The sequence below is a fragment of the Pistacia vera genome, unplaced genomic scaffold, assembly GCF_008641045.1.
Source record: "Pistacia vera cultivar Batoury unplaced genomic scaffold, PisVer_v2 Contig233, whole genome shotgun sequence".
In the NCBI taxonomy this organism is placed as follows: domain Eukaryota; kingdom Viridiplantae; phylum Streptophyta; class Magnoliopsida; order Sapindales; family Anacardiaceae; genus Pistacia; species Pistacia vera.
The window spans coordinates 1276629-1303876 of record NW_022196039.1 but is presented as its reverse complement, the minus strand read 5'-3'; the positions used below and the strand labels follow the sequence as shown (position 1 = coordinate 1303876).

The window sequence follows — 27248 nt, the reverse complement described above, 5'->3', positions numbered from 1 at the left end:
CTATTTTAATTATATATATATATATATTTGTTGTTTAACTGTATTATATTCTTAGGATTATTTGTAATAATTCTTTTTAGCTGTAATTTTTTCTGAACTATAAATTTAATTATCAAAAAAATTATTTTAAGAATAGTGATGGTGGGGTATAAAACATAACTGAAGAGAATGAAATGTTAAGCCTTTTAAAATATATAAAAAATAAAATAGAATGAAGGACATTTATGAGGTGTCATTAAAAAAAGGTTTTAGTTTTAAGAAATCAAGTAGTGGGGTCAATACCTATACTCTATTTTTTATTCAAAATTGTGACTTGTGGTCATGAAAACTTGTTAGAAGCTTGGGCCTGTTGGCCCACCAACTCATTATGATCATCATTAATAACATTATTGTAGACTTATTTAACTAATTGTAAATTTAGCTACTCCTTTTATTATTTGATTTTTTCTATAGGAAAATTCCCTTTTAAGGAAACTTCTAACAAGTATTATGAATCCTTCATAAAATATATAATAATAATAATAATAATAATTTAGGAGATTTACAATAAATTTGAGTATTTTAGAATCTATAAGATCATATTATATTTTAATCAAAAGAAAGAGGGATCAATCATACTTAATACTACGACATAAAACATTATGAATATTAGGCTAAGCTCACGCCCATTCTTAGTGTAAATACAACGTGTTTTATTGGCTTTTAAGAGTTTTATTATGTGTGAAATAATTGGAGATGTCAAATGGGTCTATTTATGTCAATATAATCATATTATATTGTCTTAGATATCATTTTTTTTTTTTTTTTTAATTTCACTTATATTTGTAGAATTCTAAGGCGCCTCTCGACTTATTTGTTACGTAACTATTTTTTATTTTTCAGTTTTACTTATTCTAATATTGATTTTAAAAAGTCAAACACAATTTATTTAAACCCTTATTGCCAATTGTCTTTCATACCCTCTGTTTTAAAACTCGGACCGATCCAATTGGTCGATCTATTGGTCAGATCGGTCCAACCGGGACTTGACAATCTCTCCGATCTAGTTCAAGTTCTAAGGGGGATTTGTTATATTTTAAACTTGTTGGGACTAATTTAATTTTTAGGGATGTTTTTGAAATATTTCAGAATGTTAGGAACTAATTAAAATTTTTTGGAAATTTTTGAAATAAACTGAAATTTGAGGGACCAATTTAATTTTTTAAAGGTATTTTTGTAATATATTAAAATTTAAGGGATTAATTTAAAAAATATTTTTGATGTTGACGTCATTGGTTCAACCGATTGAACCGATCAACTAGTGACCCCGTTACCTTACCGAATTTCACAATGGGTCAGGTTCTAAAACAATGTTCTTATCTAAAATCTTAATCGAGTACTAACCACAATCCTAATGTCATGCTACAGTCGTCTCGTACTATATATTGTCTATAATTTTTAAATTTGTGTTAAAAATGTGGATGAACCTTTACGCCCAATAAAAAGCCCAAAAGAAACCTTAAATCCAGCCCAAGTTCGGGTTCAAATTGTGGAATGGGCTTTTTAGCCCAATAAAAAGCCCATAAAACAACCACAAATCCAGCCCAAATCCTTTGCCTGATCTTACAGACCCTAGAACTTAACATCCCATGAAAGCAAAGAAGAAAACGGCAGAGCCAGCGAGAAAACCTCGGCCTTCTCTCACTCTAACGACCGCAAAACCGAAGACTTTACGTCCCTACTTGCGGTCAATCCCTAATTGGAGGCAAAAAGATTCTTTTTTCACCCACAAAAACATCTCTTTTATCTGCGCAACAATAGCCCATTTTTATTAACAAGAAATATTTTTTTTGTCTAGTTTTTAATTCATTGATTATGCAAATGCCCAGATGGAAAAATGTGTTGTTTTTGAAGAATTCATTCACAGCACCAGCTTTGTCAACCCAATGTTCTGCTTTTTTTCATTCGACACCTACTTCATGTGAAAAAGGGAAGAACAAATGGAATGCTTTTGCTGTGAGTATATTTACTTGGTGTTCTTGTTATGTACCTGTATTGATTTTTATGAAATAAAAAGATTGAATTTTGTGTAGAATAGCATTGGAAGATTTATGTTACGTTAGATTGAAGCTTAAGGGAGCTAAGAGAGTTGTGATTAATTTATCTTAGTAGGCTCTTATCATTCTAATGTGAATACATTGATAGTTATAATTAGTGATTGGTTTTTAACTGTGAAAATGTTTTCATTATCATTACTATTATTATTATTGTTATTACTATTATATATTCTTATATGTTCTTTCAACTTTGCTTATCTTGTATGAGAAAGTTTTGAAAGTTGAAATGTTTTTGCAGGATGAGAGTAGAGCTCAACAACCATCTAAGGTATATATGCTTATTTGTATCAGCTTATAGGATTTTTTTTTTTTTTTTTTTTTTTTTTTTTTTAAATGCTAAGTTTTATATTAATAGTTTATAAATATCAAATTGCAAGATTGAGCAACCTGAGTTATTTCGAGTAATGGCATTTATTTCTAGAACTTTATGCATATGCAGTCCTTATTTGATCTTTGGATTATTCATATACTAATTGTTTTCAAGTTTGGATAACCACAAAACCTTTGCTAAATTAACTGAATGTAAATATCATGGCGAACGTTGACTGCCTTTGGTTTGCACTTCTTTAAACTGCATATGTGTGCACCTAAGAATTTCAAATTCATATACTTATCTTATTAAGGGCCTAATATATATGATCTGTGGTTTTGATAATTTTTTGCTAGGAGTCTTGCTTTTCACTTCATCCTGTCTTTGCATCTTAATGCTGATATATGAGCCGAATTTGGTGTAGAATGGGCATTCTTGAATTTTTGTTAACAGAGTTAGGCCTACAAAAACGAATTGTTTCTATAAATAATTGAGATGAGAGACACTTTTTTCATGTAGATGGATGGTTGTTTAACTTTTTCTAAGCTCTGAGTCCATGACTCTACCGTGTCAGATAATTTCTTTTCTTGAGTAACCTCAGTAGTGCTTTGTAAGAAATTGCAATTTGGTATGTAGCAAATTTTTCTAGTGTTTTAATCTTCATGTATTCTTGTAATGAATTCTTTGCAGTAACCTCGGTAGTGCTTTGTAAGAAATTGCAATTTGGTATGTAGCAAATTTTTCTAGTGTTTTAATCTTCATGTATTCTTGTAATGAATTCTTTGCATGCTCCTGTTCCTCCATATCTCTCCCATTTAATTTTTACCTGACCCTGCAAGCTTTGAACACCAGACTTCTATAAGATATACAATACGTCAAAAGCGTGCCGATGCCAAGAAAGCTTTAAAAGATCTTCTTTTCACAAGTGAATCGACAAGAGTCTCATTTCAGGTAAATTTTTGTGCTACACCTACTTTGGTGATGCTCTATTGTTTGATTTAAACTTTGTGCTTAAGTAAAATTGGTTGGGGAATTTCTTTTATTCTAATGGTTTGGATTGCTATAAGATATCCAATTTCAGGCTTGTAATATGGATAGGGATTTCACAATCATATTGTAAACTTAAGGTCTATGAGAACCTACATTTCTTCCAATCTTGTATAACAATTTTCTGGTGGTTTACTTCTCTCTCAAATTTTCAACAAAGAAAAGCAAAAGATCTGCTGCATATTTAGCAAACTAAAAGCAGTTGTTTGGTGGGAAAGCTACTAGCTGAACCATATATATGATTCTCTCTATCTTTATTTATTTGGACTCGAAAGCAATAGAATATTATCAAACTTTCTCTATTTTTGGATTGTTTTGTTTTTCATAATTTGATGTAACATGTAACTTTTGGCATAAAAGTCAAATGAACTTTTTGGTTTGTTATAGCATTCTTATGGAGTGTGATTAGAGACCCCAAATTAGTTGATGACTTTAAGTTGATTTACCTGTAATTCGAGTACAAAAAGTCATGATCTTAACATGCCCTTTGAGGTGGAAAAAGTTAGTAGCAATCTTGTACATGGTGATTTGTTATCTTTTCAAGAAAATGTTAAATCATAATAAATGCTATGTAATACACTGAGCTTTTGGATGCCATGCGATGCTTAAAAGTATTATTAGAATTTCGTTAATTCTTCTCACTGTGATTCTGTGGGTTGCCACTACCCATTTCCTACTTGTGCATAAGTTTAAATTGTCCATCCAATATCCTACTTAGAACTCCAATAGTAATTTTCTGTGTACTGATGTGTGCATTGCTTTATACTTCTGTCTAGAATAAAGACCACCCAATATGGAAATTCGATGGGAAAAGCGGATGGGATGCTGAATTGGATACGAAAGGCAGACCTAATTCTTCTTCTAGACATTTAGGGAAATCTGCCCGTAAGAAAATGAAACGTGAGCTTATTCATTCTTTGACTTCTATTCTTTTCAAATTTATATTTTAAATTACCCTGCAGTAATCTATTATCCTTTGTTACACTTTTTTCCTTTCCAATCTTACTTTCATGAAATTCAATTTTGATTATGATATTCTGGCTAGGATGACCATTTTTTTCATTGTGTTCCAAAGTTTACAAGATTAATGCACATATTATAATCGTTGTGCTTTGTAAGCTGGATGATGCCCCCATCTATTATTAATAAGTTTTTCTAATGTGGGATTAAAATACTAGATTTCTAGTTGTTATGTTAGGAAGTATTTTACTTTCAGAATTTTGAGATTCGAGTTTTATTGTTACTTTTTTAGTTTAATTTGGTTCTCCCCTTCTTTCTATGACTTCCCTATTCTCTATATTTGCTGGTCCTACCTCTTCTCTACCTAATATTCTGGTCTTAACAAACCTATTAAAAAAAAGTTTTAATCAATTTCTGTGATGAAGTTGTCACATGTGGTGGTGGCTGTAGAGGATGTCAACTCTTACTCCCAAACAATATTTCTGTTAGAAAGTTCTCCTGACCCCAACAGCAACAATTTTTATTACAGGATAATACCTAACAAACATTTTAAATACTGTAAATAGAATATCAACCTAATTATGGAGTAAAGCCTACAGAATTGGTTCTCTTATTCTCTTGCTTTCTTCATGGTTATTAGACGTGCATATTTAATATTAAGATATAATGGGAGATGGAGGACAACCCTGTTAATCTGGTGCCATGAAATTCATTGTACAAACTGGAAATTAGACCATTGGTACCTTATGGAAATTATCTTACTCGTGCCAGGTGTTGTTTTTGAAAAATTTAACCTCTGTGATTAGTTAATGCTAGTTATCTAAATGTTCGCTCCAAATATTTGCTAGTAATATTACTGTTATGGTGGCAAGAGAATGAAATCAACGTAATAATAGATTTAAATACTAAACAATAAGGTACAGTTGTATTGTTTGTATAGGTGCAAAAAATTTGTAGCTTAGTATGACTATTTATGAACTGGATGCTTCCTTATATTACTTGTACAGGTAAGTTGAAAAGAGAGAGTGTTCCTGAGGATTTTGATGATCCCGAATCAATTTTCCAAGAAAGATTCAGGAGCAAATGGTATACTTGGAGTTACCATCGACGGGAGGACTCCTCTTTCCAAAGTTCATCATCTGGATTTGAGTGGCGAGAGCACTCAAACAGGACAAACCAAAGAACTAAAAATTGGAAGACTCTAAGTGACACCGAGTCTGATGACGAGTTTTGTGGTGTAGGATCATATTCTGACAGAAAAATCCTCGGCCTTCCTCGAAGAGGTCCTTTAAAGATAGAAGATGTTAAAAATGCGTAAGCAGTGCAGTTGTCTTGTCCAACTTAAAGCAGAAGTGGACATTTTGATCTTGTATTTTGCCTTCTGTTTTTATTGGTTCTTGAGCTTATTAGCTTTCTCCTTGCAGATTCCGCTTATCAGCTTTAAAATGGCATCCAGATAAACACCAAGGCCCTTCACAGGTTAGTTAGTAAAAATTCTGGTCGTGAGAAAAGGTTCAATGTGTTCTGTTGTTGACTACTTTTCTGCATCTAATTGTTACATGGATGTCCAATTTGAGAATTTACTTTGATAGACCACTTTTTATCTTTATTATTATCAAATTACCTTGAGATCATTACCATTCAATGAATGTTAGACTTAAATGAAGTTCAGTTCAGTTTGGTGATTCGTTTTAATTTTTCATTCTACTATTATCTGATCACTGTAAAACTTGAACATTTTATGTGTATATGTACTTACTGAAAACGAAATATTACATGCATAGTGAAAGAAAATACAGCGCATACTTGAATTAGTTGTTCAGAATTTAGCATACCAAATAGCATTCGGTTTCTGAATTGTTTGGTTTAGTTTGCAAATATAGTGTTTCATGTTAAAGGACGTAATCCTCATACACTATGCCCAATACAACCTATTGGATCAACTTGAGACTGTAAATTAGGACATTGCAGCCATTAATTTTTCCTGCTTATAAGATTTTCCTTTACTTCTTTTTTATTCAAATTTTTATTTTTTCATTACATTTTGAATCTCACATTACCTCTATGCATATTTGCAGGCAATGGCTGAAGAAAAATTCAAATTGTGTGCGAATGCATACAAATCACTCTGTGATGCTCTCTCCTCAGTTTGAAGTTTAGGAATTTGTCAAAATCATGTAGCTTCTAGCAAGCTTTTCTTTTCAAAAAGGGATTGACAGCGATCAAGGAAAGATGTACGTTTTTTTTTTTCTTTTCGCCTCACTGTATGATTAACTTCAATTTTTTTTATCCGTTTTTCTCTGCTCCATAGCAATGTACTAGGATAACATTTCTGACATTGCGCTGATTCACTGGTGCAAGTTGAATAAAATATAAAATTAATAGACTTTAACCAGAATTTTTGGTAATCATTTTCCAAAATTAATGTGGAGTTAAATGACTTTAACCTGTAACGACTAGTTCTTTCCGTATTTTAACTTACATTCAAGAATGCAGACAAAGAGTACATGATTCTTGAACACTAGTAATTAGACTATAAATGCTTTCTTCTGCTTCGGTACCAACCACCTTTAGAGCTTTTCATAGAAGGGGATTTACAGGATGGAGAGTTAAGAGCCCAATGGATGGAAACCTTCTATTAGAATGAAAGGAATTAACATTTGACAGGGTATTAGGTAGTTTGTGCAGAAATCTTTTATTAAATGTTATTTGATGTGAACTAGAGGACGATAATTAAACGTTGCATGTCACCCGTTTGTCTATCCTAATAACGTGATATTATACGTGTTTAATTTCTTTTTTTCTTTTTTTTTTTAAATCTAACTATGGTTATGATAGATGAGTTTTTTTATTAGATGTATTTTGTGATATGATATTATGGATGGATATATAGATGACGTGATTCTATGCACTGGACACATCTTAAACTTTCTCCTTATATATCTCGAATTTTCTTTGTTTGATCTCTCTACAAAAGTACACAGCTTGTTGAGTTTTGTAATAGATGCATTCTACAATATGATTTTATTGGATGAACATATTGATAACCTGATTCTGTGCGCTCGACACAGCTTAAACTTTCTCCTTCACAATTGTTTTTGTTTGATCTCTTTCCAATAAATACACGACAACTTGGTGAGTAATTAGTCGTTTTGTGAAGACAAGTAGGACCTGGAATTTAAAGTCCAAGACCTCATTCCAAAAGTTTGGTTTGGCATCATCATATGCAATAACAATCATATTCAAGTCTTTCTCACCAAAGCCTGGCACATTCCAACCACTTACATTGAATTTATTGAGTTGATCTAAACTTTAATAGGTTACAAATAGCTTAGTTGATATGCTGCAACAGTATAAAATGCTTTTGGAATTAAATCCTCAAGTAACACTGGGTTAGAAAGGATTGCTTTTAACTTGAAAATTAGAATTTAAAAATATTTATAACCTTATTTTATTGTGTCATGAGCAATTAACCTCTTGGTTGGGGCCTCGACCAATTAAATCTTAATCCAACACTTGCACTTTCAATTTTAAACAGATTATATATAAATAGTATTACAAATTTATAATTATAACATAATCTTTTTGTGTCAACGATAAATACTAATAATACTCTCTTACTCTTCTGAAAATACCAATGTTTTGATACCCAACCTAGCCCAGCTTCAACCGAGACTTGGGGTATTTGTTCGGCAGGTTATCACTTTTAACTATTTACCCTAAACCCTATAATTATGAATGATGATTGACGAGCATACAATGACAATTATGTTAGGGTTTTTAGAGAGGGAGTGCCAATGAGTCCAAAGGTGGTGAAGGGAGTGATTTTTAATGAGTGAATCCATTGAAAATGGCAAAAATAGACCTATTTGGCCTAGGTTGTCGACACTAGAGGTGGTGTTTGATGTGTTTTTGCAAGATTTTAAACTTATAGAGACTTATAAATAATTTTTAGGAGTATCTTTGTTGAATTTCAAACCTTTAGACACAGGTTTGACCAATAGGCGTCAGTCAAACCGGTTCAGCCGGTCAATCTTTCGGTCAAACTGGTTCAACTGATCAGCTCAATACCAGCCATTTTGCCGGGTTTCACCTTGGGTTGGTAATTAAAACCTTGGAAAATACATGGAGAAAAACAAAAGAAATTGGAGGTTTTATCTTTTGCATACAGCGAGAAAGAGGATGTTGCTAACATTCTTCTCAAAATAATTTTTTTTAACTTTCTTTTCAACTCATTGAATTTTATTGATCACAGAAATAAAGTATTTTGTGTTCAAGGGTTTATTTCCATTTTTTCCCATGAAGTTGCTGAGAATTATCAAAAATCCTTTAAATGAGTTTAAACTAAATGATTTCACGACGAAAATAAAATAAACCTTTGTGTTAAAATGTATTACAAATAATATTACTATTACAAAAAGCCTTAACCTCAAAAAGGGAACCATTGAAATATGAGAGCTGTAATGGACTGCATTGCAGGTACTGACAATCTCTGAGTCTCCACAGTCCACACTTTGGATTTCGAATTTCAAGTTTCAAATCCAAACAAGAAAACAATTCAGCACATCTTCACTGTGTCATTAATATTGTCCCTCTTTAAGAAGTTCGAAAGGTCAAACTTTTCTTGAAGACTTAAACTTTTCTTGAAGAATAAAAAAGAAAAAAGTATTCAAAGATTTTCATAAAAAGCATCACAAATTATACTAAAAGCAAAGAATTACAACAGAAGTTGAAACCATAAAACCATAAATCAAGATCAAGAAACTGAAATGCAGAGCCCAGTTCCTCTTAAACTTACCAAAATAACTCTCCGGAGGCTCCTGATAATGAATCTCAAACTCCCCACTATCTTCTCCAAACCCTTCACCGAACTCTCCATTACTCATTCTCATCTTTATCTCCCTCAGCTTCTCGGTCGCCAACCCCAAAGTCAGCTTGTGGCACCTCCTTTGGTACTTGAACCCATTGATGCACCTGAGAGTTTGAGCCACAGAAACATAAAAGATCAACTGGGCGAGGGAGAGTAGCGTGATGGGGACCCAGCAGTGGCGGCATTGGAGGCGGGGGGACTGAGCCTCAGCCATGAAGACGAGGCTCAAGAAAATGAAGAAGAGGAGGAAGAGTTTGTGGAGCTCCTTTTTTTGGAGGTCAATGGCTCGTTTTTTCTCCAGGGTTTTTTCGAAGTGGAGTTGGATGATTGTGTTTAAGGCTTGGAGGGCGGTTTCTTTGGGGATAAGGTTGTGGTTCTGGTGTTGCTGGTGGTGATGGTGGTGGGGAGAATATTCTGCCATTGATGGAGGAGGTGGAGAGTTGAGTTTGTGGATACTGGATAGAGAGAGTAAGAAATGGCCGTTGGTTTTGGGAAGGGTTTAACCGTTTGAGTGAAAGATTGAAGAGTTTTAAGTTTGGGAATCTCGAGGAGTTAAATGATATATAAAATATGTAAAACGGGGATGTAATGGCGAAAATACAAGTTAAAAACAAAAGGGTAAACTTTCTCTTTCTGTTCCAGGTTTTTGCTCCCTGGTTTTCTGTCAAATCAAGANTTTAAAAATATTTATAACCTTATTTTATTGTGTCATGAGCAAGTAACCTCTTGGTTGGGGCCTGGACCAATTAAATCTTAATCCAACACTTGCACATTCAGTTTTAAACAGATTATATATAAATAGTATTACAAATTTATAATTATAACATAATATTTTTGTGTTAACGATAAATACTAAGAATACTCTCTTTACTTTTCTGAAAATACCAATGTTTTGATATCCAACCTAGCCCAGTTTCAATCGAGACATGGGGTCTTCATTGGGCGGGTTATCACTTTTAACTATTCACGTTAAACCCTATAATTATGGATGATGATTGACCCTATAATTATGGATGATGATTGACGAGCATACAATGGCAATTATGTTGGGGCTTTTAGAGAGGAAGTGCCAATGAGTCCAAAGGTGGTGAAGGGAGTGATTTCCAATGAGTGAATCCATCGAAAAGGGCAAAAATCAATCGACCAAAACAACAGCTTGTTGTCGACGATTGATGGAGCGAACGGGGGAGAAGTGAGATGGGTTTTGGTCAGGAAGCTAAGGAGAGTGTTTTCGTGGTAATGGAGAGAGTTGTCGTTGCCTGAAACAGACCTATTTGGCCTAGTTTGTCGACACCAGAGGTAGTGTTTGAGGTATTTTTGTGAGATTTTAAACATATAGGGACTTATATGTAATTTTTAGAGGCATTTTTGTTAAATTTTAAACCTTTAAACATAGGTTTGACCGACGGGCGTCAGTCAAACCAGTTCAACCGGTCGATCCACCGGTCAAACTGGTTCAACTGATCAACTCAATACCAGCCACTTTGCCGGGGTTTCACCTCGGATTGGTTATTAAAATCTTGGAAAATACATGGAGAAAAACAAAAGAAATTGGAGGTTTTATCTTTTGCATACAGCGAGAAAGAGTATCTTGCTAACATTCTTCTCAAAATAATTTTTTTTAACTTTCTTCTCAACTCATTGAATTTTATTGATCATAGAAATAAAGTATTTTGTGTTCAAGGGTTTCTTTCCATTTTTTCCCATGAAGTTGCTTAGAATTATATCATTATTAAAAATCCCTCTAAACGTTTATAACAACTCCTTCCAGAATTATCAAAAATCCTTTAAATGAGTTTAAACTAAATGATTTCACAACGAAAATAAAATAAACCTTTGTATTAAAATATAAAATGTATTACTATTACAGAGAGCCTTAACCTAAAAAAGGGAACCATTGAAATATGAGAGCTGTAATGGACTGCATTGCAGGTACTGACAATCTCTGAGTCTCCACAGTCCACACTTTGGATTTCGAATTTCAAGTTTCAAATCCAAACAAGAAAACAATTCAGCACATCTTCACTGTGTCATTAATATTGTCCCTCTTTAAGAATTTCGAAAGGTCAAACTTTTCTTGAAGACTTAAACTTTTCTTGAAGAATAAAAAAGAAAAAAGTATTCAAAGATTTTCATAAAAAGCATCACAAATTATACTAAAAGCAAAGAATTACAACAGAAGTTGAAACCATAAAACCATAAATCAAGATCAAGAAACTGAAATGCAGAGCCCAGTTCCTCTTAAACTTACCAAAATAACTCTCCGGAGGCTCCTGATAGTGAATCTCAAACTCCCCACTATCTTCTCCAAACCCTTCACCGAACTCTCCATTACTCATTCTCATCTTTATCTCCCTCAGCTTCTCGGTCGCCAACCCCAAAGTCAGCTTGTGGCACCTCCTTTGGTACTTGAACCCATTGATGCACCTGAGAGTTTGAGCCACAGAAACATAAAAGATCAACTGGGCGAGGGAGAGTAGCGTGATGGGGACCCAGCAGTGGCGGCATTGGAGGCGGGGGGACTGAGCCTCAGCCATGAAGACGAGGCTCAAGAAAATGAAGAAGAGGAGGAAGAGTTTGTGGAGCTCCTTTTTTTGGAGGTCAATGGCTCGTTTTTTCTCCAGGGTTTTTTCGAAGTGGAGTTGGATGATTGTGTTTAAGGCTTGGAGGGCGGTTTCTTTGGGGATAAGGTTGTGGTTCTGGTGTTGCTGGTGGTGATGGTGGTGGGGGGAATAGTCTGCCATTGATGGAGGAGGTGGAGAGTTGAGTTTGTGGATACTGGATAGAGAGAGTAAGAAATGGCCGTTGGTTTTGGGAAGGGTTTAACCGTTTGAGTGAAAGATTGAAGAGTTTTAAGTTTGGGAATCTCGAGGAGTTAAATGATATATAAAATATGTAAAACGGGGATGTAATGGCGAAAATACAAGTTAAAAACAAAAGGGTAAACTTTCTCTTTCTGTTCCAGGTTTTTGCTCCCTGGTTTTCTGTCAAATCATGAGAAGGGCATTTATTTATTTACATTTATTTATTTTTAAATTGTGGATTTTGTTCCTTCCAATTACTTAATTACCATCAACTAAACTTTAGTTGAAAATTTTACATCGGAAACAGGAAAAATTAGCTTTTTTTAAGTTTTAGTCACCGTCGCGCCTCAAATTTATATATGAGATGGTAGCTTAATTTTTTTTACTTAAAATAATAATATAAATTTTCAGTTTCTCATTTGAAATCTATTAGTTGGTGAATGAAAAGCCACAAGTAATATTTTTATATATCATTTCAGCATTTTGCAAATTGCTGGATTATGATTTATCAGCTATTATTAATTAGCTTTTCAAATTAGTTTTTTTTTTTTTTTTTAATTTACTTGAGACTTCAGGTTAGTTTGTCCGCATTATCATTGAAATCCATTAAACACATTATAAATTTAATGAGTCAGGTAAGTTATAAATGTAATAGGTGATTATACTTCTACGTAATTCACTTAAATGGTTAAATTCTTGTCATCCAAACATAAGGTTAGTAGTTAGTTTAATCCTTTATATATGTACTATGAATTAATATCAAAATTCAAAATTTAAGATCTTCGTAGGGTTTTGTTTACTGCATAGGGGAAATTTTAGACTTTATATTCACTTTTTCATTCACATCACTTTGTATAAAAATCTTTACAAGACTTCTTTATAATAGGAGTATAACTCAATTTTTAAACATATCTAAATGTTTAAATAAATTTCATCCATTTACTAAATAATCTTTATCTATATATATTTATTACTCATGTTATACTTTCTCAATTTTTATTTTATATATACTTTTTTTATTTATCTATATTTAATATATAAATCAAGCATATAAACAATTTTTACACATTAGCTTCACCTGTTTTTTTTTTTTTTTTTTTTTTAAATAACATACTTATAAATTTTGTAACGTTAGAAACAATAAACTATGATAAAATAAACTCAAAGAATTGAATACATATATGCTATTGATCAAATTTATTTCAAAATAAAATAAGGGTTTACGATGTAGAAAGGAAATAAAAAATTTAAATTAATAGCAACAAATATTTTTAAATGGATGGTGTATAAAATGATTTAAAGTCTTGGTAAAGGATAAAACTGTAATTAAGAAGAAAATAATAACTAGGGTCAAGTTAAAAGGTGGAGGCGAATAAAATATACATTAATAACAAGAGTTCATTTTAGTTATTAACAATTGAAGTACGTATTTTAGTAGGAGAAATAATCATTGTCCTTGGTGGAAAAGGTTTTGTCATCACCTACCACTATAAATAATGAATTCAATTTACCAAAATGAACGTATAGATTATAGAATAAAGAATTGAATTTGAGGGATTGTCAAAATACTTGCTTGTACTATCATTTCTTAATTCTTTAATTCCTGATTGAAGTGACCTGTTTTCTTTTCCAGTAACACAGCCAATGACAATTTTTAAGTCTTGCCCTGGAGAGGAGATCTAGCCAATATTATATTAACTTATTGAGCCCTTTTATTATAGGCCCAATAAGTCTCAGAGCCCACACTTTATCATCAGCCTAGATTATTAAAAATTATTATGAACAATAGAATAATCATATTAAGTCTATTAGAATATCTCATTAGACTCATACGTTATAAACGGACCAAACATTCGCTTCCAAAGTAGAACGTGACAAATATATATAAAAAAAAAAAAAAATCCCAATAATTAAAAGCGTAATGTTTGATCACAACTGTATAGAAAATGTCAAGTTGAAAACAATTTTACATTTTTCAAAGGAGCACTTAAAAATGATAAAAATGTATATATTTTGCCCCCCTCAAGATTCCTGACAGTGATATTACAGATGAGGTTGGACTGTTGAAAATAAAATATAGACTTGCTCAGTGGCTTAAGTTAGAAAAATAGTGTAATTATTCATCAAGTAGGCCAAATTGCTTGAAATATCAACAATTATATTAGCAAGATGATAAGCTTTTGCGCAGCCCTCGGTCTTTTACTGTTGTATTAATCCTTTATATCGTGGCTAATTGCCACCACTCAATTTTGTGGGTCCATTTAGAACATTTTAGAAATCAATAGAAATTGACTCAACGGTAAGTTTTTAAGCTAATTCAATAATCTAGACCAGTTATAAATAAGAATAAATTTTACATTGTAATAAGTTATAATTTTTTTAGGTCTCATCTTAACGAATTTATCTCTACATAATAATAATTATATGTATATTATAAAAAAATATATATTATATTACATTAAAGTTTTAAGATGAAATAAAATATTTATCTACAGTTGTTTGGGACAATATTTATATTTTAGAGTTGTTACTACATCATTTATCTTGCGGGTACATCAACATAAACACCTTCTTATTGAAGTCAAAATATTTCTAACTCTCAAGCATGTTTAAAGCTTGTTGGCATGAAACTTTTGGTATTTCCATATTATCATCCTCAAGATTATCTTCTTCCTCTTCTTATCTAATTTTAGTAATGATTTATTTTTCCATTAAAACATACATGACTAGTTGCTCATTTAGATTATTGAGGAAGATATTAATATCTATTTGATCAGTGCAGTGAAGTTGTCGAATCTGATAACTCAATTTTACAGTGACTCTTTGATATCCAATTCTGTGCTATCTTAATGCTACTAAAACAATGAATTGAAATCCTAATACTACTAAAACATGAATTATAAAATAAAAAATGAAAACAATAATTTTTGTAACTACACCTCTATTAAATTATAACCTCCTTATAGTAATAAATTTAATTGGTCCCAACATTATAACTATAGAGAGATTCTTCTATATATATTATCTAATTGATAATCGTGAAAAACTCGTATTATACTTTTAATTAATTCATTCTTCTCGTTAAAAAAATATTAAAAACCTCATTATAGTGTTACTCTATATAAGAATAAACTCTCCATAGTCATAAAAAATTCTAATTCTAATTTGGGATAGTTATAAATAAGAATAAACTCTAGATTGTAATAAGTTATAATTTTTCTAAGCCCCATTTTAAAGAATTTGCCTCCACATAATAATAAATATCTGTATATTACAAAAAAAAAAAAAAATGTTATATTACATTAAAAATTTAAGATGAAATAAAATATTTATCTAAAGTTGTTTAAGACAATAATTTATACTTTAGAATTGTTACCACATCTTTTATCTTATGAGTACGTAATAACTCGCTAACATGGACATTTTCTTGTTGAAGCCAAAATAATTTTACCTTCTCAAGTATGTTTAAAGCTTCATGGCACGAAACTTTTTGTATTTCCACACTATCATTCTCATGATTATTTTTTTCTCTTCTTTTCTAATTACAGCAATGATTTCTTCTTCAGTTAAAACATACACGATTTGTTGTTCATTTAGATGATCAAGGAAGACATTAATATCCATTCGATTAGTATAGTGAAATTGTTGAATCTGATCACTCAATTATATAATGACTCTTTTATTTTCCTCATCCACTTCATTTGAAACTTGTAATTCATCAACATCAGTGATCTTAATTTAGCAGTGCTTAAAATCATTGACAATTGTCTGTGGCTTTACATCAATTGCATTTACAGTTCCATCAATGACATTTATCTTTGTTGGTTTCAAGACACAATCTTCTATCCATTTCAAAAGTAGACAATTGAAGTGTTGAATTGAAATCATAAATCATAATTCTGTACTACTAAAAAATAAATTATAAAATAAAAAATAAAAAAATAATTTTTGAAATTATAACCTATTTATAATAATAAAATTAATTGGTCCATTATATAGTCATTGATCACGCTATTGTTTTACTGTAATTATATTAGTTCTTTTGGTCAAGAAAATATTAAAAACACTTGTAACTATCAAACCTTCTTACAAATATCAAGCAACCACTTATAAAATTATCAAAAACCCCCTGATAGAAGGATACTTCTACAAAAAGAATGCGTTTAATCTTAAGCAATCTTACCCGGGGGGGAATAAAATAAACCCTTAACATAAATCCTGTAGAGTTCAATTCAATTCACATGGTACCACAACATAAAAGAGTAGTGAAATTTCCAGGAAAAGTAATGGGAAAGTTTTCCCACAACCACCTTTAACCAAGGTTTGGCAATGGCTGAAAGTCACCAGAAAAGGAGAAAACATGAAATGGAAAAATGAAAAAGCAAATGTGAAAGATAACGAAATGATGATGAGTTTAGCCAGCAATCATTCCTTATCGCTTGTGCACGGGTGATTGATACAATAGCCACTTTATAAAAAGGTGTTCACTCTTTCTCTTTCATTTCTAGTATTTCTGCAGATTCTTAGTGTACAATCATTGATACAAAATTACAATCACAACCAACCATTTCTCCCACTTCTGCACGAATGGGGGTGTGAATTATCAAAAGCTAAAATAAAAGCACAGTGTTACATTGATTTATATATAAATGTAAATGTAAATATTAAATATACATTACACCACCTAATCTTATTCTACTCTCTAAGCTTCTCTCCCACTATCTCTCTTTCACAACATTTATTCAACAAATGATGGAACATATAATACAATATAAAGCTAGACACTCAGCCATATTCCCAGATACCTTCATATGTTTGAATATCGAAGGTTTAAATGCTGGAAAATTTGACCCACAAAAACTATGATGCAGTAGTAGGCTATGGAATGAGCCCAATGGAAATTGACTATCACGCTTTGTGTAAAGAGGACATGACCCACATCTTAAAGTTGAGCACAACAATTACTTTAGTTCTAAAAGGAACTTCCCTGTTTGTGTTTTTTTTTTTTTTTTTACCCCTTACCCCATGATTGCTACTGAAGATGGATTAGTAGCTACTATTTGATAATCGTCCTGCTCGTTCTCATCTTCGTTATCTCCATCTTCTTGATTGTGATCGACGTTTTCACTTTCACCGTTGTTGTCTGTTGCTAAGTCCAGTTGTTGTCGCTCTTCTTGGGAACCCATCATGTGCATTAAGAGTTCTTCGGGCTTCAACTCATAGATGGGGTTAACAGGATCAATAACCTTCTTTGCTGTCCTCTCTTTATATATGGCGTCAAGCTGGTGAAAGTAAGGACATGTTTTGGCATCCTCAGGCCGTTTCTTATTGCTTTCTTTAACCTTCTTGAAGTACTTGTTCATATTCTCCCATTTCTCCTTACACCTTTTCGCGCTTCGGTTGTAACCAAGCTTTTTCATGGCTGCCGATATCTCCTCCCATAGTGGCCCTTTAGGTCCATTTTCTTGATAATTCCCATCAAGATTAGTCCTTAGCTTTATCAAAGCCTCAACTTCATCTTTAGGCCACCTTGATGAACCCAAATGCAAAAAACTCTCGCCACCATTACTGAACTCTTGCCTCTCCACAAGTTTCTCAGCAGGAACTGGGGTTTCAGGCAATTGCACTGGAGTCGATTGTTCAGAAAACTTCTGCAAAAAAGCAAGTACTGCCGCATCCTTGGCTGCAGCTATGGATCTTTCTTGAACCAAAAGTTCACGCTCTCTCTTAATCCTATCCAATTCCTGCATCTTCCACGCCTCCTCTCTTGCTATCCGATCTTGTTCACACTTTTCTATTGCGTCTAAAAATTTCTTTTGCAAATTCTCCTGTTTCTCTACCACTTCTCTCATCAACCTCTCAAAAAAATCTGTCAATTTCCTCTTCTTCTTTTGTGTCCCCGCTGACTCTTTACTAGTCGTTGAGGTAGTTGAAGTAGAGGTGTCCATAAAATTTAAACTCGGATTTTGGATAGAACATGGCGCAACATTTTTTACCGTACTTATTGGGTCAATTTCCATCACCATAGAAGAATTAATCCTTTCAGGGGAAGAAGATGGAAGGTAAGAATGGGTATCTAGAGCTTGTAACTGATCAAAAAACCGATAAGTTTTGCCTGATCGACCTTCTTTGGTTCTTCTATGATATTTATAAATGTTTTCAAACTTCTCTTTGCATTTCTTCGCGCTACGACTATACCCAAGTTCCGATAATTTCCTGACATCATCACACATAATTTTCACTTCATTTGGATACCAATTTACTAATAAAGAATATCCTGACAATAACACTTCCATAAACAAATACATTACACTTTAGTTCTCTAATTTGAATAAAAAATTCAATCTAACCTAAAAGGATTCAAGTAACCAAAAAGTTGAAGCACAATAATTAAACCTCGTAAACCACCATCACAGTAAAAAAAGAAGAGCTCTATAATAGAAATTATATGCAACTTCACACCATAAGCATAAGCTATAAACACATAAAATAGAGCTAAAATACATTGAATTTCATAAAAATATAAACCAATAATCCAAAATCTAAACTTCTTCAATTTATTTTCTAGGGAAACAAACAAACAAAGAATGCCAAAATGAAAAGAACAAACCAACACAGCGTCTTTTAACTTTCTACCAAATTTTCTCAAGAAAGGCTTCAACTTTTGAACACAAAACTTAATTTTAAAACTAACCTTGAAACCTCTTCCCATAGAGGAGCCTTGAGACCAGAGTCTTTAAACACAGTATCCATCTCAGACCTTATCTTCAACAAAGCCAAAGTCTCTTCTTTTGGCCACCGGTTACCGCCAAGGTTCCGGTCACCCTCTTCACCTTTCACTCCCTCCTCATCTTGTTCACCTCCATTCTGCCGGTTTCCGGCAGAAAGCTCTGGTTTTTCCGGTAAAGCTGAAGCTTCCATGATTTTCCCAGAAAAAAAATGAAATTTTTACAGCTGAGAAAATTTGGTGAATTCTAAGGCTTTGAGGAGCTGGGTAAAATTTTTTTTTTTTTCAGTTGGGGTTTTTCATTTATGGTTTATGCAAATGGGTTTTCTTGTTTTGGTTTGATTTGTGAAAATTTCTACTACAAGTAGCCATTTTTAAAATGGGTTAAGTAGGTAACAAATGTAAACACACAGAGGTGAATTAGGGTTTCTTAAACGACATAAAGAGTGTGAGTAGTGGTCAAGTGGGGCTCAATCCAGCTAACACCAGTGACCTGGCACCTCCTCATTGGTCAAATGTTTATCTTCTTCTTTTGACATTTATTGTTTTGACCCAAGTTTCGGTTTGGTTTTTTGAGTCAAAATTTGTAGCCTTGAGCACGCTTTGTAACTAGTTAAGCCTTTGAAATTGAAACAATTCACATTTTCTTGCCTTTTTAGTAACTTATTTTAATTTTTTTCTCTCATTAATAAACCCCCTTTTCATTAGGTTTTTTTTAACAAAACAATATTAATTACTAAAGAGTACAAATCAAAGATCAACAATTAACAGTTATTTTTCGTTAAACTAGAGATTAAAAGTTGATATTTGATTTGTCCGATAATTGGGAAGGATTATAAATATATATATATATATATATATATATATTGAAGATTAAAGAAAAGGGATTGAAGGGGTAATAAGTATCAATTAACAGTTGTAAAGAAGCAAAGATGGTTTTGTCTTGACAACCAAAATTGGTTAAAAAGTAGGACCACTAAGCCACCTTTGCCTTTTGAAGTGTTTTTGTTTTCCCATTAACTTTGACTGAATTCATTTCTGAAAATCTGCAACCCCTTTTGAGAATTTGTTTTTTCTTTAACATTCTTTTAATTACTTTTGTAAAACTTTATGCTTTTAACATTCATACAAATTGAGAAAATCAACACTTGCCTTACTTAGGTCACTTTTCTAGATAAGGTTCCATGTCATAGGGATTATAGGTTTATCCACCCATATTTATCACATTAATCATAATCCACAAGATTGGAATAAAATAACAATTGTTGTATCTAGACCCAAATGAAAGAGGATTATGATAAATCAACTTAAATTTTTGTGTCACTATCTCATTTCTCTAGGGAAGTAGAGTTTAAATCTATATATATAAGCAGTCAGTTTACCCAGTTCAACAGTAACGAGTTTTGAATAAAAGTTGTTGACTTAAAGTTGAAAATCAAATTCTCGTTAATCATAATAACGTCTAGGTCCAAACAGAAGTGGGTTATGTTATATAAACTTAAATTTATGTGTCATATCACGTGTTGCTAGAGAATAAAAGTTACATGAAACTAAAAAAATATATTCTGATTTGGTAAAAAACGAATGATATTTGATTACACTCGTGCAATAAAGGTTAAATTATAGTAAATAGATTATAGTGAAATAATGTCAAAAAGTTTGAAGTCTAACCCATCTAGGTTATTAGTTAATCTCATTTAGAAGTTAAGAAAATTAAATAGTAATAATGCAAGGTGACTTACTTTTGTACGAAGAAAGTAAAAGAGTGTGAATGGGTAGACTCAAATCATAAAAAAATTGATTGCTAAGAGACAAAGTTAAAGGTGTATAATTGGTATACGTAAATGTGACTTTCATTTGGGAAAATTTTATTTATTTATATTCACATTAACCATACAATCAATTATTGAGAGAATAAAAATCAAAGCCAAAGTCAAGTTTTTCAACCAAGATGGTGATGAAATTGTGGTCTAAAGCCTCCCACGAAGATAAACTAGACCCAAGCGATTGTGACCACTCAATTTGATGGGGTATTTTGCCAGCTAATTTGGTTCAACATATCTTGAAATTTATGGTAGAAGGTTTAGGATTCCTATAAAAAAGCTTTAGTGAATTACAAGTCATATTTGTACTGTTCTGCTTGATGCTAACAAGTAACGACTGTATTGTTTAGAAGATAAAATTCCTAGGTAATTCTCATTTCAACCCCTTCAAGTTTAACTACTTCATGTTAACTCTTTATAGTTTTAAAAATAGTTAGTAGCATTTCCCCTCTCAGCTATATGATTAAATAACAAAATTTATTGAAATTTCTGAAATTTAAAAAAAAAAAAAAAAATCCTCTACCGTGAAATTATGAATAAAGAATGTCTTTGTAGAAGTGTAGAATTTATATAGCAAATAATTAGAGAATTTCACTTTCAAGGTGTGCAAACTTTTGTAGATACAAGAAGAATGAATTTATGCATATGACTGTTAAGAGCATTTGTTATTTTGGTATATACCAATAACATCCTTATCTAAATCTTGATAATATGGTAATCCATTAGATTAGCACTAATTTTAATTTTTTTTTTTTTTTTTTTTACCACAAACTCTAATAAAATCAGTGTTCATGTAAATAATACTGAAATCTTTTATTTATGACCACAAAACTCTACAATGGTTCAATTCTCTAGTACCTTTTGAGTTAGGTGCTTTAAATCTCATTTATTATTGTCAATTCTCTCTCTTATTGAAAGTTTCCATCTTAAATTTTCTAATACATTGGATTCTAAGGTATCCAAGGATCTATGATGGTAAGGGTAAGTCGTCTTGTAAGCTCCATTGACTTGTGTTTGTTTTCCAAAGGAAAGATCAACCCCATTTTAAGGGGCACAATTGACTCAAATGGATTAAACTTACACAATTGTTAAAATTCATAAGAGTAATCCTTCATATGCAAATTATTTCATATAAATTAATTAACGATTATAACTTGGATTTAATTTCAATATATATATATATATATGATTTTCTAACAGGACCATCATGACAAATCTAAAATTCTCTTTAAATTAATTGTTGTCAAAACACAATAACTATTGTTTGAAATACTTATATTATGAACAATAAAATAAATTGAAAGTTTTATATATAATTAAGCATATTCATATAATTTGAACTTGAAATGATAAAGAAAAGAGAGTGATGCAACATCATGGCAAAGAAATGTAAAAAGTGAACAGAATTTGCTCAAATCTCAAGCAATTTTAATATCAGCCACTTACACCTCTTCAGTGCTTATGATTGCATTTTAATTAATTAATTAAACTTTAATAATGATCTTCACTTCGTGCCAAATTATTTGGTAGTTGACATGTTTGTGTTATAAATTTTAATCTATTCTTTTATTTAATAATCACCTTTTATATGAAGTAGTTATTCATAATTATATCACAATTCAAACATTTTTCATTACATTTTTCTCTATTTCTAGTGAGTCATTGTACAAAAAATTGAAACAATTAAAAAAAAAAAGTGTGAAAAAAATATTTCTACTTTCTATGACTTTTTAACTATGAAAATAAGTTTCCTCATTTTTTTGTTTCTATTTTCTCTAATACTATCAAGCAAGTTTTGGATTTAAATTTTAATATACAATTGAAATTTATTTTATATATGAAATTTTTGAAAAAAAAAAAATTGGATCTCAAATCAAACAATAGAGAAGTAATCCTTTTTGGTTAATGAATACAATATCAAGAAATTTTTCATATGGTAAAATACTTGTATTTCAAACTATTCAATTGCACTGCCATCATCCTTGCAATCTCCCAGCTATTGTGGCGTGGGAGAAAGTGGTGCAATCTCTCAACGCACACTGCGGCAGGACTCAGTTTATCCATAAATTCCACGTCCTCAATGTCAATGTGTTAGCATAGTGAACACTAATAGAAGTATTACGTCGAGAAACATTATCTCCAATGATAATAAACCGATGTAGCGTCAGTACATTAAAATGCATTTGGAAAAGGTAATCTCAATACAATTATTCTGTTTGTGAACGGTCATGAATGCGTTGATGTAAAAAAGGTTTTCTAGTAGTTCAAATTGAGTCTAACTTTGCTTTCACGTCTCTGATCATACAAGGGTTGAAATTGTTGATCAATAAGTATAATTCCTATCACCACATATGATGTAAAACTTGAGATATATAACTTTATTTTGCCGAAAGATGATGATTCTTTCTTATCTTTTCTTTTTTTGGTGCAATAAAAACAAACAATGTGGACATTTTTAATGGGCTTTTGCAGGACTAAATGGGCCTTGCATGATATCCACCCAAATCGAATCTTCAAATTTTTTTTTAAATAATTAATAATTACGTGCTCTGTATATTTATATAGCGGCGCTAGAAACCTATTCAAAGTAAAACAGAGAGATGGGGGTGACAAAAGAGCAAGTTGAATCTACTTTGACTTCTAAACTCAACCCTTCTCATCTTGTAAGCTCTCTTCACGATTTTAGGAACTGGGTTCTTTTTTATTTTCTTTTTTTAGTTTGTTTTGATTGATAATTTTCGAGTTCATTTTTTATATGTTTATGATGGTTTGTGTTGATGCAGTAACCATTAATTATTTCAGTGGATTATTAGTTGCCTTATGAATTTTGGCTATGTCTTTTTACTGGGTTTGAGTTTTTTGGGTTATTTCAGTTTAGAATTTTGGGGTAAGTGAAAATAAGGTTTATGTAAATCAATTGCTAAGTGCAAATATTAATGGTTAAAGCGTTGGATGTTTAACTGTTTCTTCGCGGGTGTCTCAAGATTGTGTGATGTTATGGTTATGCATCAATCTGCTAGCTTTTTGGAGTAGAAATTGTGAAAGCTCAATTGTAATTGGAAGAGAAATCTCATTGATATGCCTTTAGGTTTGGCTAAAATGCGGACAAGTTTGTATACTTTAGTTTCTTGTCGAGGTTGTTTACGGAATTTTTGAAGTTTAGGGACTAAAGAATCTTGAAGGAGGTTTTTGATGCAGTTTGGGAAAAGTAGATTCTGCTTGATTGCATGGAATCTTAATGGGGTCAATGTAGTTTATCATTGTGGTGAGATATTTTAAATGTGACTCACCGTGGTATTTATCTTTCTAAGTGAGATAGTCTCAGTGCATTTTGTGCTATAATCTAATTTTCCCATGTCTTTATTTAAGTTTAAAACTTGTTACCAATTTTTAATCATTTTGACAATGGTCATTCATAGGCTTTGCTTGTTCTCAATCTTCTGAATTGGGAATGTTTTGGTGGGTCTTATTGAAACATCTTGTTTCTAACATTTGTATGGGAAGTATCATCTTTCTGAATTGTTCTTGTCATTACGTTGTTGACAACTGGCTGAAAATACATTGATGTGAAAGCTTTTGTCTTTTTAGCTTGTTATGTGACATTGTTACGATGACCACAGTTATAAATTTCTTAGATGTATTTGTAGAATTATTGAGCAGCTGTTACTGATTTCTAAGTGCATAACAAGTAATATTAGAATCTTGGTTTACATTTGAACTAGCTGTGTCTTGAATGCTGTCTTGTATCCTAAGTCTTCTTACTCTGCATCATCATAACTTGTTCATTTCCTGGAGATAACTGTAATAATCTGATTATGTTTGGCTGCATTTGGATAGTCGCTAGGGACAATTGTGAATTTGTGCCTGGCTCAGCTTGTCTAGTTGTGGGCTTCATGTCAGGCTAGCCGGTCAGGGCATGGCTTGATTAAATAATCCAGCATGTTCAAATTGAGCATTTCTTGTGTTGAGACCAAACTGTTAGTTAGAGGCTCAGGTTTATTTGTTGACAGAATGCCGTTCATTGTTTATTAAATGTTTCTTTTTCTTGTAATCCATCCAAGCATAAACCGAGACAACCTTTTTTCCTAAAAAGTAAAACTAATTCTTAAACTTTTGTTTTTTCAGGAAGTGATTGACACATCTGGAGGGTGAGTTTCTTACTGCAAAATAACTTTATTCTGAGTTCCTGCACTGTTTTTAGGCTTTTCTTCCCCTGTTACAACTCTTGAATAATATTTGTATGTTGGTCAGATGTGGCGCAAGTTTTGTAGTTGAGATTGTATCAGCACAATTTGAAGGGAAGAGGCTGCTGGAGAGGCACCGGCTTGTGAATTCAACCCTGGAAGAGGAGATGAAGCAAATCCATGCTCTGTCTATAAAGAAAGCTTTGACCCCAGAACAGTGGAAGCAACAACAGGAGGCTGAGAAATCTAATTCTGCTGCTTAAACAGATGTTCTCCAATAGTTCAAGACATTGGTACAAGCCTGATGTAACTACTATCATAAATAGCCTTTTGGGAATAAATTTGAACATTAAATTTGGGTAAAATTACTGTTTACTAAATATAGCTAATATTGTTCTCATGTTTGGAGAAAGTTTTATATTTGGATGAGTTTCTGTTTGCCCAAATCATCAACCATTTTTCTTTTGACAAAGAAAGTTGGTTAGTAATTATTTTCCTCATTTAGTCAGCTTTCTACACTACCTATAATTTCGAACTGTTTCAGTTGTCAATATAGTTAAGTGCTCTTATCAGACAAAAAGAGTAGTATCTGGAATCTTCTCTTACCAAATTACAGCTGAGCTTTGAAGAATGTTGTGACTCATGTTAATTTATAGATCACAGGTCTGAACTGTTGTGCAAGAGGGTTAGCATCTTATCGTGGCGGAGATTAGGGGTCCAAGTTATATTGAACTGTGGGGACAAAATTGATGCTTNTTGGAAGAGAAATCTCATTGATATGCCTTTAGGTTTGGCTAAAATGCAGACAAGGTTGTATTAGTTTCTTGTCGAGGTTGTTTACGGAATTTTTGAAGTTTAGGGACTATAGAATCTTGAAGGAGGTTTTTGATGCAGTTTGGGAAAAGTAGATTCTGCTTGATTGCATGGAATCTTAATGGGGTCAATGTAGTTTATCATTGTGGTGAGATATTTTAAATGTGACTCACCGTGGTATTTATCTTTCTAAGTGAGATAGTCTCAGTGCATTTTGTGCTATAATCTAATTTTCCCATGTCTTTATTTAAGTTTAAAACTTGTTACCAATTTTTAATCATTTTGACAATGGTCATTCATAGGCTTTGCTTGTTCTCAATCTTCTGAATTGGGAATGTTTTGGTGGGTCTTATTGAAACATCTTGTTTCTAACATTTGTATGGGAAGTATCATCTTTCTGAATTGTTCTTGTCATTACGTTGTTGACAACTGGCTGAAAATACATTGATGTGAAAGCTTTTGTCTTTTTAGCTTGTTATGTGACATTGTTACGATGACCACAGTTATAAATTTCTCAGATGTATTTGTAGAATTATTGAGCAGCAGTTACTGATTTCTAAGTGCATAACAAGTAATATTAGAATCTTGGTTTACATTTGAACTAGCAGTGTCTTGAATGCTGTCTTGTATCCTAAGTCTTCTTACTCTGCATCATCATAACTTGTTAATTTCCTGGAGAAAACTGTAATAATCTGATTATGTTTGGCTGCATTTGGATGGTCGCTAGGGACAATTGTGAATTTGTGCCTGGCTCAGCTTGTCTAGTTGTGGGCTTCATGTCAGGCTAGCCGGTCAGGGCATGGCTTGATTAAATAATCCAGCATGTTCAAATTGAGCATTTCTTGTGTTGAGACCAAACTGTTAGTTAGAGGCTCAGGTTTATTTGTTGACAGAATGCCGTTCATTGTTTATTAAATGTTTCTTTTTCTTGTAATCCATCCAAGCATAAACCGAGACAACCTTTTTTCCTAAAAAGTAAAACTAATTCTTAAACTTTTGTTTTTTCAGGAAGTGATTGACACATCTGGAGGGTGAGTTTCTTACTGCAAAATAACTTTATTCTGAGTTCCTGCACTGTTTTTAGGCTTTTCTTCCCCTGTTACAACTCTTGAATAATATTTGTATGTTGGTCAGATGTGGCGCAAGTTTTGTAGTTGAGATTGTATCAGCACAATTTGAAGGGAAGAGGCTGCTGGAGAGGCACCGGCTTGTGAATTCAACCCTGGAAGAGGAGATGAAGCAAATCCATGCTCTGTCTATAAAGAAAGCTTTGACCCCAGAACAGTGGAAGCAACAACAGGAGGCTGAGAAATCTAATTCTGCTGCTTAAACAGATGTTCTCCAATAGTTCAAGACATTGGTACAAGCCTGATGTAACTACTATCATAAATAGCCTTTTGGGAATAAATTTGAACATTAAATTTGGGTAAAATTACTGTTTACTAAATATAGCTAATATTGTTCTCATGTTTAGAGAAAGTTTTATATTTGGATGAGTTGCTGTTTGCTCAAATCATCAACCATTTTTCTTTTGACAAAGAAAGTTGGTTAGTAATTATTTTCCTCATTTAGTCAGCTTTCTACACTACCTATAATTTCAAACTGTTTCAGTTG

General features: G+C 32.2%; 5 protein-coding genes and 1 long non-coding RNA gene across 6 annotated transcripts; 3 read left to right on the top strand and 3 right to left on the bottom strand.

Annotated features, from left to right (window-relative positions):
* Positions 1 to 1623: 1623 nt before the first annotated feature.
* LOC116131425 lies at positions 1624 to 6803 on the top strand. The gene is made up of 8 exons (XM_031417073.1): positions 1624 to 1744; positions 1869 to 1995; positions 2335 to 2364; positions 3259 to 3357; positions 4230 to 4353; positions 5421 to 5727; positions 5838 to 5892; positions 6492 to 6803. The coding sequence occupies exons 1-8, from the start codon at positions 1629 to 1631 to the stop codon at positions 6564 to 6566; spliced, it is 933 nt and encodes a 310-aa protein (XP_031272933.1). The 5' UTR covers positions 1624 to 1628; the 3' UTR covers positions 6567 to 6803.
* Positions 6804 to 8840: 2037 nt separating this feature from the next.
* LOC116131402 lies at positions 8841 to 9704 on the bottom strand. The gene has a single exon (XM_031417048.1). The coding sequence runs from the start codon at positions 9702 to 9704 to the stop codon at positions 9117 to 9119; it is 588 nt and encodes a 195-aa protein (XP_031272908.1). The 3' UTR covers positions 8841 to 9116.
* Positions 9705 to 11123: 1419 nt separating this feature from the next.
* On the bottom strand, positions 11124 to 12055 carry LOC116131467. The gene is made up of 2 exons (XM_031417116.1): positions 11535 to 12055; positions 11124 to 11378 (listed from the first exon to the last, which is right to left on the bottom strand). Exons 1-2 carry the CDS (start codon positions 12025 to 12027, stop codon positions 11350 to 11352), a joined length of 522 nt encoding a protein of 173 aa, XP_031272976.1. The 5' UTR covers positions 12028 to 12055; the 3' UTR covers positions 11124 to 11349.
* A 4643-nt stretch (positions 12056 to 16698) lies between these two features.
* LOC116131412 (trihelix transcription factor GT-2-like) lies at positions 16699 to 19226 on the bottom strand. The gene is made up of 2 exons (XM_031417056.1): positions 18782 to 19226; positions 16699 to 18303 (listed from the first exon to the last, which is right to left on the bottom strand). Exons 1-2 carry the CDS (start codon positions 19006 to 19008, stop codon positions 17106 to 17108), a joined length of 1425 nt encoding a protein of 474 aa, XP_031272916.1. The 5' UTR covers positions 19009 to 19226; the 3' UTR covers positions 16699 to 17105.
* A 3936-nt stretch (positions 19227 to 23162) lies between these two features.
* LOC116131432 (protein BOLA2) lies at positions 23163 to 25312 on the top strand. The gene is made up of 3 exons (XM_031417084.1): positions 23163 to 23300; positions 24763 to 24785; positions 24889 to 25312. The coding sequence occupies exons 1-3, from the start codon at positions 23238 to 23240 to the stop codon at positions 25082 to 25084; spliced, it is 282 nt and encodes a 93-aa protein (XP_031272944.1). The 5' UTR covers positions 23163 to 23237; the 3' UTR covers positions 25085 to 25312.
* Positions 25313 to 26300: 988 nt separating this feature from the next.
* LOC116131434 lies at positions 26301 to 26873 on the top strand. Its single transcript, XR_004128249.1, has 2 exons — positions 26301 to 26665; positions 26769 to 26873. It is a non-coding gene; the product is annotated as an uncharacterized LOC116131434 (long non-coding RNA).
* The last annotated feature ends 375 nt before the right edge of the window (positions 26874 to 27248 follow it).

Bases quoted from the DNA above. Each gene is read 5' to 3' on its own strand.
- LOC116131402 (XM_031417048.1), bottom strand. From the start codon at position 9,704: ATGGCAGAATATTCTCCCCACCACCATCACCACCAGCAACACCAGAAC.
- LOC116131425 (XM_031417073.1), top strand. From the start codon at position 1,629: ATGAAAGCAAAGAAGAAAACGGCAGAGCCAGCGAGAAAACCTCGGCCT. The intron at 1,996-2,334 runs GTGAGTATATTT...ATGTTTTTGCAG, and splicing joins ACAAATGGAATGCTTTTGCT to GATGAGAGTAGAGCTCAACA. The intron at 5,893-6,491 runs GTTAGTTAGTAA...GCATATTTGCAG, and splicing joins AACACCAAGGCCCTTCACAG to GCAATGGCTGAAGAAAAATT.
- LOC116131412 (XM_031417056.1), bottom strand. From the start codon at position 19,008: ATGGAAGCTTCAGCTTTACCGGAAAAACCAGAGCTTTCTGCCGGAAAC. The intron at 18,304-18,781 runs GTTAGTTTTAAA...TGATGATGTCAG, and splicing joins CTATGGGAAGAGGTTTCAAG to GAAATTATCGGAACTTGGGT.
- LOC116131467 (XM_031417116.1), bottom strand. From the start codon at position 12,027: ATGGCAGACTATTCCCCCCACCACCATCACCACCAGCAACACCAGAAC. The intron at 11,379-11,534 runs GTAAGTTTAAGA...TTATTCTTCAAG, and splicing joins GCCTCCGGAGAGTTATTTTG to AAAAGTTTAAGTCTTCAAGA.
- LOC116131432 (XM_031417084.1), top strand. From the start codon at position 23,238: ATGGGGGTGACAAAAGAGCAAGTTGAATCTACTTTGACTTCTAAACTC. The intron at 23,301-24,762 runs GTAAGCTCTCTT...TTGTTTTTTCAG, and splicing joins AACTCAACCCTTCTCATCTT to GAAGTGATTGACACATCTGG. The intron at 24,786-24,888 runs GTGAGTTTCTTA...TATGTTGGTCAG, and splicing joins GTGATTGACACATCTGGAGG to ATGTGGCGCAAGTTTTGTAG.